Raw genomic sequence first — 13,694 nt, 5'->3', positions numbered from 1 at the left:
ATAGCAGGACCCAGAGCTGTGCCCGCCGACACTAGGAGCCGCATGGGAAAGTGGCAGCCTTCAGGTTCCAATTCACACACCTTGCCTGGATGGGGTTTTTTCAGCACCATTGCATCAAAATCGTTAAAGCACATGCCCCAACCAAGCAGAGCGGAGGGTAGGTCTTCAACAGACGTAACTGGCGCCCAAACCCCAAGTGACTGTGGGCTCGTCACAGAAGTGGATCTGCAATCACACAGTACAATCGCTCCACTCTTTTAAATCTCTATTATCTGTACGCTGTGGATATCCCCATGGCAATCAATTATTGTCTTCTCGCTGTGTAAGAAAGAACTGCAGATGCTGGTTAAAAACGAAGGTAGACACAAAATGCTGGAGTAACTCAGCGGGTGAGGCAGCATCTCAGGAGAGAAGGAATGGTTGACGTTTCCCCGAAACATCGCCCATTCCTTCTCTCCTGAGATGCTGCCTCACCCGCTGAGTTACTCCAGCATTTTGTGTCTACCATTGTCTTCCCGCTGACTGGTTAGCACGCAACAAAAGCTTTTCACTGTACCTCGGTACACGTGACAATAAACTAAATGCAGCGTACTCAACTCAACTCGTCCAACTCAACAGCTGGGGGTGGGCAATAAAAATGAATGCCTCGCCAGAAATACTTTGAAGATGTTTGTAAAATAGCGGAGATATTTTCCACCAGTGCAACTTAATTCATTGCGATACGGGAAACCCAAAACCAGACCTGGAGTTGGCATTTAGCGACATGCACGGGGACCCTGACGCTAACCTGAACTCTCCATCAAGCCATTAATGAGAGCAACAGCTGGAGAATCGTGAGATGGCACCACCTCAGCTTGCTGCGGCCCATCCTGCCGGGCAGCTGCTCCTACTGGTTTTATGGAAATCAATCTTAATCCTCAAACTAAAAACACTCGCAGGAAATACGAACTGACAGCAGACAAACTAAGCCTCAACAACGTCTGCACATCTCATTATTCTTCTGTTTACCCAAGTGTTCAGCCACCAGGTGTCGCCGAACAATAAAAGTGCATAAGATCATAGATATGGCAAATGCACAGAGCTTTTTTTACCCAGAGTACAGAAATCAAGAACCAGAGGATATAGGTTTAAGGTGAGGGAGGAACCCGAGGGGTAATGTTTCTCACACAAGGGTGGTGGGTATGTGGAACAAGCTGCAAGAGGAGGTTGCTGAGATAGGAATTATAACAATATTTAAAAGATATTTGGACAGGTACATGGATTGGATAGTTTTAAAGGGATATGGGCCAAAACATGGGCAGGTGGGACTAGCATAGATCGGTGTCTTGTTCGGCATGGACAAGTTGGGCCGAAAGGCCTGGTTTCGTGCTGTACGGCTCCAAAATCATTAATTTTTGTATTAGCAAAGACAGATGGTGAAGGTATGGAGAGTAGTCTCTGATACTTAATCATGCCTAAATCTGACAGGCACACAAATTTGCTCGTATACAAACGGTAGACAAGGATGCAACCAATTAAAATAACATTTCAAACTCAGCCCAACGGCCCAGAAAAATAAGATGCTGGTGGTCACCACCTTCATCTACCTCCTGATTCACATGGTGGAGATACATGTTCATTCGGGAATTAAATTTTGGGATGTAGCTCAATCGTGATGAACGAACCATAATATAGTCCCAAGCCACATCAGTATCCAGTTTGAAGGTGTTTCTGCAATCTCATCTTTCTTGCAGAAACAAGAAACTGCAGATGCTGGCTTTCAAAACAAGGAGAAAGTGCTGGAGCAATTCAGCGGGGGGGGGGGGGGGGGAGTCAGGCAGCATCTCTGGAGAATGTGGACAAGTAATGTTTCAGGTCGTAGGCCTGACCCACTGAGTTATTCCAGCATTTTGTGTCCTTATTTGATTTGTCTTGTTATGACTATTTTATTCACTGGGATTATTTTCACATACATTTCCTGTCCTAACATGCCCCCAGGCTATTTCAGAGGGCAGCTGACTCAGCTACGTCAGAGAGCCTGGGGTGGCATCTAAGCTAAACCTAGTGAGAGATGGCTGCTTTTCTTCCTTGAATGAGACACTCAAGGAGTTTCACTGATACTGTAACTGGCAAACTAGCATTTTGCTCTACCCTTCGATTAGTTTCAAATGAAATTTATCTGCCAAGGTGGGGTGCTGTCTGTATGGAGTTTGCATGTTCTCCTCATGACCGGGTGGGGTCCCTTTGGGTGCTCCAGTTTCTTCCTACATACTATTGACGTGCGCGCTTGTAGGTTAATTAACCTCTGTAAACTTTTGGAAGTGAACATATCTAACACGCACCAAGTGGACTGCAGCTTCAACTCAACATTGATGCTGGTCAGCCTGGAAGGGTTTGCAATGGGCCAACGTTGTCAGCTGTCCTTGGAACCTTCGCAGGGCTACTCAAGATCCTTGTTTAATTAGTCAAATAAAATATAGGAAGTGGCAACATCCACTGTATATTGACTTTCACAACTCACATAAGCCTCACATCTATCAACCAAAGGGTTATAGAGAATCTTTCAGGTTTGGCTGTCCGTAGCAGTTTATTGCTGTACAACACCTGCTGCATGATGACGGGCAAGCTGTGATCCCAACCAACAGCCCACTACAAATACACCCCCTGGCTGTGGACAAGGCCGTGCCTTCTTCAATGATCTTTGAAGCAATATTGCATCTCCTCTATAAGACGCTCCTCTGTAAAGGTACAGGATGAACAGAAAACGATTCAACATTGACCCCTCCACTCCAAAGCCATGAACGCCCCAACATCACTCAACTCACAGCAAGCGCACTCCTTGCCTATGTGCACACTAGGAGGCCGGGTTACAAAGCATTGCCGATCCCTTCAGTGAAGCATGCAAGGGAAACCTTGCACTAAAAACAACTGTCCTCCACAATCAGCCCACCACACGACACTAACATCACACACCCTGCACCACAGATTCTGAATACATGGATAACGTCTCATATCTTGGAGCACCCAGAGGCATCAATACGTTTGAGATGACTTCAATACATCATTGTCCATGTCTCCAGAGCAGACACGAGCAGAGAGATCACAACTACTTTGTGCTGGCATTGTGTTCTTCAGGCACACCTTTCCCCTCATTCACTGCCACCAATGCACTGGGTGGCAAGTTCAGATGATGAAGGGTACGAGTGAGCTCCAGTAACACGAACACAAAGCTGGCACCAAGAGGTTGTAATCCTGGTGCTCTCATATCTTCTGGCCATATGAACAATTATATATAGATGCCATTTCACAGCACTGGAGACATACCACCAATTGTACAAATCTCACCAGCAGGATTCTGCTCAGTCAACATCCCCTGCATCGAGCTTGTGGGGATGTCTTGCAGCTTGAAGGTGGTTTTATGGAGTCTTACCGTGGCTCACAAAGTGATCTGACTCCTATTTATCTGCACTCATAACCGCAATGAACGGTGCGTTCATTGCGGTTATGAGTGCAGATAAATAGGAGTCAGATCACTTTTAAAACCTTAACTTTAACTGAAGGTGGCATCAGCCGTCAGCGAAGGAATTAATTTGAGGTTTGTGCCACATTTACCAGAGCTTGCCGTTGTCGATCCAAATAAATCATCGTCTTCCTCATCAAACAGGCCTCCAGCACTTGGAGCCGGTGGGGACTTGGCTGTCTTTCTCTTTGCTCCCTTCTCATGGGTTTTCTCAGGAATGGCATCAGAATGGAATATATCTCCACCTGTGCACAAAAATGAGAAGCGTCATAAAGTATCCTCCATCTCAAATCACCCAAGATTAAATAAAGGTGCTAAATTAAAAATATAAAATAGTCTTCAGAAAAGGAATGTTATGCATTCAGCAGCATTCATCACATTTTCATCCCAAAAACTTCAATCTGTTCTTACACATCCACATAATGATAAATCAGCTGTGTGCTGCAGCATCTTTCACAGTTCTGGCCCTGCTCATTTTTGTTCCATCTGAAGACACTTTGATAGACGTTAGACTTTACTTTATAGTTTAGAGATACAGCATGAAACGTCGCCCATTCCTTCCCTCCAGAGATGCTGCCTCACCCGCTTGAGTTACTGCAGCATTTGGTGTCTATCTTCATAAGGGTATTACTGGGTCTGGAGGGTTTGAGTTATGAGGCTGGGTCTTTTTCCCCTGGAGTGCAGGAGGCTGTGGGGTGACCATATGGACGCTTATAAAATCATGAGGGGCAAAGATACAATGACCAGCTACAGTCATTTCCACAGTGTAGGGGAGTCTAAAACAGGAAGGCAAAGTAAAAGGCAAAACATTTGAAAGGGTCCTGGGTAGCATATTTTTTCTCACATTGAGGCTGGTATGGAACAAGTTGCCAGAGGAAGTGGTCGAGGTGGGTACAAAAGGGCACTTGGACAGGTACATGGGTTAGCAATGTTACAAAATTTTGAGATTTAAAAAATCAAGTCTGCAATTTATCCCATCAGATAAAGCATAAAAATAAGTTTAATTTGACACCTAATTCACTTTCATATCTCAAGTATTTAAAAAGTTATGGCCATTTTCATACTCGGAAATTAGCATCTTGTTCCCTATTGATTTTCTATGGACATAACAAAAAAGCTGTGATCGTGAACAGTCAAAAGCCCATAACTTTCTTAAAAATTAAGAGAACTGAATGAAATTTTCAGTTATCATAGATTGAAGCATTCTGAAACAAATATAAAATAATCTTACTTGGATGACCTGAAATTAAAGCATATAATTAGTTAGTTACCTAATTGTAGCTAATTTCAGACTTCAATTACTAGATCTAAACATCTATCCATTTCTTAATAAATGATTAACATTTTTAAATAGCCTAAATGTCCAAATAATATTCACAAATAATTCACAATAAAACATGATTTTTAAATATCATTTACATTAATTTATAGGCCAAATGGAAGGAATTTAGTGTTTAATTGCTGTAAATAAATGCCCATTTAAATCAGCTTTCCAGTGGGTCCCTGTGGAACGCGCTGGTTTAGAACGTTCACATTGCGGTAGATTTGTGCCCCAAATGCCCAGAAAAATACTGCGGGATATAATGGGCCCAAAATGAGCTAGTCGCAATATTAAACTTTGTATAAAGGGTTCTTTAGAAGCCCTTTTTAATGTAAAAATATACAGCATACCTTCAATTATTTGCTTTATGAGACCCTTCGGTTGCTGGTGGTCGCGGGTTTAGAGATTGATTTTTAAACTACTATAACTATTTTACGAGGCCTTTAAAACTAATAATAGCTTTTGCGACGGGGTCTTTCAGCGATTTTTCGTTAATAATTAACTAGGCTGAACATCTTCGATTTGAACAGCCTAGAGAAAATCGCGTTTTAAACCCGCCCCCTCTAAACGGCGCCAAAATCGCGCACACCCGCAGCGACAGATTTTCAGCGACGCTTCAGGTAGGCTTTGCAACATACCTACATGGATAGGAAAGAGTTAGAGGGATATGAATCAGGTGCAGGCAAGTGGGCTTGCTTGGTTGGCTCCTTGCTTAGCATGGATAAGTTGGGCTGAAGGCCCTCTTTCCCAGCTGTATACCTCTGACTTCCTTTAAAATATTTAATCTCGATTCAGTTACGTCTAGGTGTTGAATATTTCAGGAAAATATTGTGGGCGGCAGGGTGGCGCAGGGGTAGAGTTGCTGCCTTGCAGCGCCAGAGTCCCGGGTTTGATCCTAACCACAGCTACTGACTGCACGGAGTTTGTACGTTCTCCCCGTGACTACCAATTGGGTTTGGTAAAAAATTGTAAATTGGCCCTAGTGTGTAGGGCGTGCTAGTGTAACGGGATCACCGGTCGACGCGGACTCGGTGGGCCGAGGAGGCTGTTTCCGCGCTGTCTCTCTAAACAAAACTGAACTAAATAACTTGTGGCATCAAAACTCAATTAGATTTCATAAATTACTACGTGCTCAGATGGTAAAACAGTGTTTAGGATGCAGGACGAGGTAATTCCGACAAACAACGTCTGGAGGCACACAGCAGCCCAGGACCTGCTTGAATTGGACACCCCTCATAACAACTGGACTGGCCTTGGAAAATGGCACCAAAACACACTTCTTGCGTGGGGGAAATCAGTAGACTATTTCCGTACAATTTGCTGAGAAGGGATGTGCTTAGATATGGTGATACTCTACTGAACTGTAGGAAAAGTATTTCACCAAGCATTTGCACTTTGCAAGTGTGACGGTAAAGCACCATTGAGCACTAACATCTCGAGGACTGACAAGTCCATACCTACCACAGCAGCTGGAAACTTCAACTCAAGCAATTGAATACATTTGATAAAAAGCTCGTAACGGTGACCACCGCATAACCAGATGGTAGCATAAATGCATCTGCTTCATTAATGTTCTTCGGGGACTAAAATCGCTCATCCATATCCGATCTGGCCGACACATGATCTCAGATCTACTCACGCTGTCGACACTTAGCTGCTGCCACAGCTCAGCGGTAAAACATGCCAGCAACAAACAAAAGATCATACCTGTCAGGCGAATTGACAATGCCAGAAAACACCACACACTAACACACACACACGCTCTGTTATTAGAGGAAACTTACCAGGGTATATTGAAACAGCTCCAACGGGAACCTTTTTCTCACATTTTCTTACAGCAGGCTCTGATTTAAAAAATGAAGAAACAAGTTTAAAATGACAGAGTCAAATACCAAACAATCTAAATCCTTTATCCAACTTGAAGATATTGCAGTGCAAGATCAATGGAAAGGAGGAAATAAAATGCTGGAGTAAGAGCAGGTCAGGCAGCATCTCTGGAGAAAATGGATAAGTTCCGGTTTCGGAGCGGGACCCTTCTTCTTAAGATTGCTTCGTCCCAAGGCGTTACTCACCCATGTTCTCCAGGGATGACCAGCTGAGTTACTCCAGCACCTTGTGCCCTTTTTTGTAAACCAGCATCTGCAGTTCCTTGTTTCTACAATTCAAGTATGGAAACTTAATTTTGTCTGACCCTAAGAAAGGTGCCCAGGAGCCAGGTCTGCAGAGAGCAACATTAAAAGCACCAGTGATCATATTTCGCTAAGTTTATAACACAGCCGTATGAACGTTGAATTCTCCAATTTTAGGTGACTTCTACACCCTCCCCCGTCCCCTCTCCACCCATTACTCCAAAAAACGTCTGTTTGCAATGATGCATCCCACTTGGACCTACACCTGTTTCTAGCCAACAATCAGCCTATCGGGGAACCTGCTTGACTGAGGTCATCTGTTGCCAGCCCCAATTCGTCCTGTTTTTTCCTCCTTTGCTTCCACAGTTCCCCTCCTCTCTCCTCCACAACCAGTCTGAAGAAGGGCCCCGACCCGAAACTTCACCTATCCATTTTCTCCAGAGATGTTGCCTCTTGCTGAGCTACTCGGAGCATTTTGCGCCTCTCTTTGCAAACTATATGTTTTCTCAATTAATTCTTTTAATTCATAAAGTGGATTTTGTAACAAACTGAGAATGACATTGGATAAAAATGTTTAATCCACCCCTATGAAGCATGAAATGTGCAGAAATAGCAGCAAGTTAGCACGTCAATGAAAGCAGGTCGGCACTAGCACCACCTACGCAGGCAATTAATGCTAATTCTTTGTCATTATCAGAGATGCCAACTATAAATGCATGGACATTAGACTTTTTAGACTTTGAGATACAGTGCAGAAACAGGCCCTTTGGCCCACCTCTTCCGTACCGACCAGCGACACCCCATACACTAACACTATCCACACTAGGGACAATTTACAATTTTACTGAAGCCATTTAACCTGCAAACCTAAGATAGACACAAAGTGTGGAGTAATTCAACGGGTCAGGCAGCATCTCTGGAGAAAAAGGATGGGTGATGTTTCCGGTCGGAATCCTTCTTCAGACCACAAATCTGTACGTCTCTGGAGTGTGGGAAGAAGCTGGGGCACCTGGAGAAATCCCACGCGGTCGCAGCGAGAGCGTACAAACTCTGTTAAGACAGCACCCAGAGTCAGGATCGAATCCGGGTCTCTGGAGCTCTACAGCTGCACCACTCTGCCGCACGCTTACAACATTAAAGGCTGCAACGCCACTGGTCAATCATCACCACTGGGGTATATCCTGAACTCCAGCAAAAGTTACTGCTGTCAATGCTGATATCAGTCGGCTCTTTCTTTCTCAGAAAATGACAAAGGAATGTCAACTATCCTAGATTTCCAATCCTTAACCAGACGCGTGGGTTTCCGATATCTATCCTGGCCCCTGGAGTTCCACAAATCTAACTGGACTCCTGGTTTCTTTGGTCAACTCCAGGTCAACCATCACTCTCAATGTTTGATGGCAAAAGTAGAGTTTAGCTCTTAAATACAACTAGAAACCAGGGCAGTGGCTGTGAACCAAGAATCTAAGCTGTTTATTCCCCTCAACTCCAGGAGAAGTGTAAATACTTCCAACTTCCCCTCGCATGTCGACTGATATTTCCTCAATGAGTGCAGCTCAGGAATGGGGTCGGGACCTTTCCTGCCGCAAGGGATTTTATTGCACAAATTAACATAACACGAAAATGTTACTCATCCAATCAAGGTACTAATTATCTGGATTGTTTTCAAAGCTCGAAAGGAGGTCTGTTGGCAGATCTTGCAATAGTGTCCCAAGGATATGGTCTCACCAGCTGTCAAGCTTATCTTACTGAAGGAAATAGTTACTAATTGCCGAAAAGACCTCACACTGCCAATTATCTGGGAGCTGGCGTCGCAGTGGAAGACTGCACGTGGAGGTTTATGCCAAGGGGCATGCAACCAGCGAGCCTGGGAGATTGAAGAACCAGCTCATTTATAACCAGAAGATAAGCACAAAGTGCTGGAGTAACTTAGCGGATCAGGCAGCATTTGTGAGAAAATGGATGGGTGACGTTTCGGGTCAGAACCCTTCTTCAGACTAAGAGTCTTCAGACTCTTCATTTATATTCCAGTGGCCCTCCAAACCGATTTACACCACAGTTTGTGCTGGTCACGAATGGAAGAGTACTGAACGAGTCAACTTTTGAAGTAGATCTAAGTCAACATTGGCATGCACGTCTGCCTCATCAAGACCATCATGCCCTCCATAAACAGCAGAGACTCTAAATTAAACAGCCACACGGCCAGCTCATGAATATAGGACAAGGCAGAATGAATATTACTCTGTATTTCAATTGATTTAATGTGAGGTCAGTAAGCCAAGTTAGTTAACATCCTCACACAGATGCACCATTATTCAGATTCAAGTTATAGAGAACTACTCAGGAGGAAGGAATTTTGTTAAAATCAAAATCAGCAGTTTAAATTCGTTGCCAGACTTTTATGGACAAAACTTTCAATGTTCTAACATAACTTAAAAGTATATTAAACTTAAATCTAACCATCAAAACCTAAATGTAAATATAGTCATCAGTATCTCACAGCATTAAGGCCCATGTAGAATAAAATGCCACACAATATAATAATTTTGATCAAGATTTTTTTTTTTTTTTTTAAAACACTCCTCCTCAATGTTTGATGTGCGGTTTAACGAGACAACTAACACAGTTTAGTAATGATTGGACGTAAGCTTCTGCAGAAGATGGGCGGTGAATGCTTCGTGCTGTATACTGGGCGTTTAACTCACCTTCATGACGTGGCTTAACTTCCCGCTCCTCATCATTTGTTTCCTTCGGTGCATCAGCAAAAAGGTCACCCTAGAAAATGAATTAGCATTTATGTAAAATTGACAGCTCCAACTCTGGGACTTGAGATTTAAACTCAGTCCCTTGCATCCAATAGGAAAAAGACACAAATGTGTTGGAGCAACTCAGCATCTTTGGAGAACATGGATAGGTGACGTTTCGGGTTGGGATCCTTCTTCAGACTGATTGTGGTGGGGGCTGGGGGAGGGGAGAACTCGAGGAGGGGCATGACAAAACCTGGCAAACAATAAATAGGTGGATACAGAGTGGGATTTTGATAGGCAAATAGTTGAATAAAGGCCAGAGATGAAAAGACAAGATGGTGCAGTAACTCAGCAGATGAGGCAACATCTCTGGGGAACATAGATAGGCGACATTTTGGGTCGAGGCCCTTCTTTAGACTAGCGATCCCTGCACATTAACACTAGGGACAATTTTCTTTTGGACAATTTTCTAATTGATTATACCAACCAATTAACCTGCAAACCTGTACGTCTTTGAAGTGGTTTTGTCAAACCACCTGCCAATTAAAAACCTCCCTCACCTGTATCCACCAATCACTTAGCAGATTTTGTTCCGCCCCCACCTCTTCCAGCTTTCTCGCCCCACCTACCACACTACAATCAGTCTGAAGAATGTTCCTGACCTGAAACGTTGCATATCAATGTTCTCCGGCAATGCTGCCTGACCTGCTGAGTTACTCCAGCACTGTGAACCATTATCTGCAGTTCCTTGTATCCTCCTTTGCATCCAACAATTAATTCCTTAATGCACCAAGAGAGATGACAAGATGGTCCCAGGTGCAATCTGATCAAATCAACTGTGCTAGAAAAGGCAGGCACAAGATGTCAGTGTCTCAAGATGTCAGCAAGATGCCAGCAGTCACAGTGGCACAGCATTAGAGTTGCTGCCTTACAGCGAATGCAGCGCCTGAGACCCGGGTTCGATCCCGATTACGGGTGCTGTCTGTATGGAGTTTGTATGTTCTCCCCGAGACCTGCGTAGGTTTTATCCGAGATCTTCCTTTTCCTCCCACATTCCTCCCACATTCCAAAGATGTACAGGTTTGGTTTATAATTGGCTTGGTAAATGTAAAAATTGTCCCTAGTGGGTGTGGGATAGTGTTAATGTGCGGGGATCGCTGGTCGGCGCAGACCAGGTGGGCCGAAGGGCCTGTTTCCGTGCTGCATCTCTAAACTAAACTAAAGTGCGAATGATGGCCTTTAGGTACATTAATTCTGCTCTTCTCCTCACAGATGCTGCCTGACCGGCATTTTCAGTTTGTATTTATTTTAGCGCTTCATGGGTTTTAGGGAGCAAAAGGCAGCTTTGAATTGCTGAGAGAAATCATAAGAGGGAAAATAAACTGGAAAGAGCGGCAAGTGTCTGGGCTAAAGCGATGGTGGAACTGGAGAAGAGGGAACCAGGGAAAGTAGAATTTCACTTCTCAGCCAACAGCATAAAGACATCAAGGTGGTAATGGGACGATCCTAAAATTAGCCCAAATTATGTGGTAATTGAATAAATTAGCAGAGGATCAGCCAACAGCAGGCAGGTGGGACTAGAGTAGATGAGGCATGTGGGCCGGCGTGGGCAAGTTGGGCTGAAGGGTCTATTTTTATGACTGCTCCTAAGGTGGAAAAGTAGCACCACTGAACCAGGAGCATTTACAAAGATACTTGCATTACTGAAGAGTATTTTTTAAATTGTTTCACAGGAGTACCTTTAGAAAAGAGATGAGGAGGAGTTTAGTTTTGTTTAGAGATACAGTGCAGAAACAGGTCCTTCGGCCTACCGAGTCCGCATCGACCAGCGATCTCCGCACACTAACACTATCCTGCACAAGGGACAATTTACAATTGTACCAAACCAATTAACCTACCAACTTGTAAGTCTTTGTAGTGTGGGAGGAAACCAAACATCGCAGAGAAAACCCACAAAGCTCATGGGGAGAATGTACAAACTCGTTACAAACAAACACCCGTTGTCAGGATCGAACTTGTGTCTCTGCCGCTGTAAGGCAGTAGCTCTGCCTCTACGCACCATACCGTCCTTACTTTAGCCAGAGGGTGATGAATCTGTGGAATTCATTGCCGCGGCCGGAGGTGGAGGTTGTCATTGGTATTTTTAAAGTGGAGACTGACAGATTTTAAAGATTATGGGGAAAAGGCAGGAGAATGAGATTGGGAGGGAAAGAGGGAATCAGCCGTAATTGAATGGCAGAGTAAACGTGATGGGCTGAATGGCCTAATTCTGCTCCCATGACTTGTGAACTTGAGCATAATTCAATTAAAAAAACAAACTATGAACAACATTGTACGAACCTCGTCATCGTCAAACAGGCCCTTCCCTCCGCTGAAGAGACCACCCTTGCTGTAAAATGGAGAGTAGCTGTCATCTTCTTCAACATTCTCAGAGCCAAACAAGTCTTCTTCTGACATGCGAAAGGAAGTGTATTATACATCAGACTGTTGTGAACAGGATATTTATCACAGTTTATAAGAACAGGTTGCACCCTTCAAAGCAAGATGTGTCTGAAAAGGGTAGATACAAATTGCTGGAGTAACTCAGAGGGACAGACAGCATCTCTGGAGAGAAGGAATCGGTGACGTTTTGAGTCGAGACCCTTCTTCACACTTGTCTGGATAGGGTTTTTATTGTTTGTTGGCTGTCAAGTATTGTTGGTTGGCTGGCAATGGGAACAAGAGCTACATAAAAGCAACTAAACACAATTAACCTCCAATTGAAGATATGTTGGTGCATGGTTCCTCCCCACCACAGTGCTGCCACCTAGGATTGTGGTACCCAACTACAGTAAAGGCAAGGGCTGTGCAGACCATCTGTCTTACTTCAGTGGACTGGATAGCAATAAGCAGCACATAATGAATGGCCTAAATGTCTGTGATTTAGCACACATTAGTCTCATCACGAAATGTTCCCTAATGGCAGAGAATAAACATCACCTCAAGCCACCACTACCACCACCAAAGGAGAAAGTGACAGCCGGTTTCTGCATTATAACAACGGCAAAATTGCAGCCACTCAAAAAGCGAAGGATCATACCAACCCCTGCTAAACTGTTCTAACACCCTCACTCAATCTAGACTATTCTAAGATTGGACAACAATAGAGTCATGGAGAAGGAATGGGTGACGTTTCGGGTCAAGGTCCAAACAACAAATACCCTTTCCAGACAGGTCTGAAGAAGGGTCTCGACCCAAAACGTCACCCATTCCTTCTCTCCAGAAATGCTGCCTGTCTCACTGAGTTTGTCCAGCATTTTGTTGTCTACCTTCGAATTAAACAGCATCTGCAGTTCTTTCCTGCACATGGTCATAGTACGTGGAAACAGGCACTTCTGCCGACATCGGCCAACATGTCACATTTACACTTGTCCCACCTACCTGCATTTGGTCCATGTCCCTCTTAACCTGTCCTATCCATGTACCTGTCTAAATGTTTCTTAAACGTTGCGATAATCCCCTGCCTCGACTACCTCCTCCAACAGCTTGATCCATACCCTCACCCCCCCCCCCCCCCCCCCCCCACCCCCCACCCCAACCTTAAACCTATTCCCCTACTCTGGGCAAGAGACTCAGTACGTCTTATCAACTATTCTTCTCTTGATTTTGTACACCTCTTTAAAATCATAATCTCCAAATTTAATTCTGTGCAAATCAGTATATCTGATTTAAGAATACATTTCTCAAAATCTCAGATTTGTTTTTGTTTAGTTTAGTGTTACAGCATGGAAACAGGCCCTTCCACACCGATCATCTGTTCACACTAGTTCTATGTGATCCCACTTTCACATCCACTCCGTACACTAAAAACCCGCACGTCTTAGGGATGTGGGAGGAAACCGGAGCACCCAAAGGGAATCTACGCAGTCACAAGGAGAGCGTGCAGACTCCGCACAGACAGCACCCCAGGGTCACTGGCACTATGAGGTGGCTGTTCGACAGCTGCACCACTGTGCTGC

General features: G+C 44.2%; 1 protein-coding gene across 6 annotated transcripts in view; it reads right to left on the bottom strand.

Moving 5' to 3' along the window:
* LOC116966468 (WASH complex subunit 2-like) overlaps positions 1 to 13,694 on the bottom strand; it is a 67,926-nt gene that overhangs the window by 33,589 nt on the left and 20,643 nt on the right. For 5 of the 6 annotated variants that reach the window (XM_033012735.1, XM_033012736.1, XM_033012733.1 and 2 more), the window contains 4 exons: positions 12,037 to 12,146; positions 9,655 to 9,724; positions 6,605 to 6,664; positions 3,592 to 3,744 (listed from right to left, as the gene is read on the bottom strand). In XM_033012735.1, the coding sequence (XP_032868626.1) occupies positions 3,592 to 3,744; positions 6,605 to 6,664; positions 9,655 to 9,724; positions 12,037 to 12,146 (393 nt within the window). The remainder of the gene's footprint in view (positions 1 to 3,591; positions 3,745 to 6,604; positions 6,665 to 9,654; positions 9,725 to 12,036; positions 12,147 to 13,694) is intronic. The other variant, XM_033012737.1, reaches the window with a different exon arrangement.

Source organism: Amblyraja radiata, chromosome 37, assembly GCF_010909765.2.
Source record: "Amblyraja radiata isolate CabotCenter1 chromosome 37, sAmbRad1.1.pri, whole genome shotgun sequence".
Lineage (NCBI taxonomy): Eukaryota > Metazoa > Chordata > Chondrichthyes > Rajiformes > Rajidae > Amblyraja > Amblyraja radiata.
Note: the sequence above shows the minus strand (reverse complement) of the source record. Positions and strands in the feature narration are given on the sequence as shown.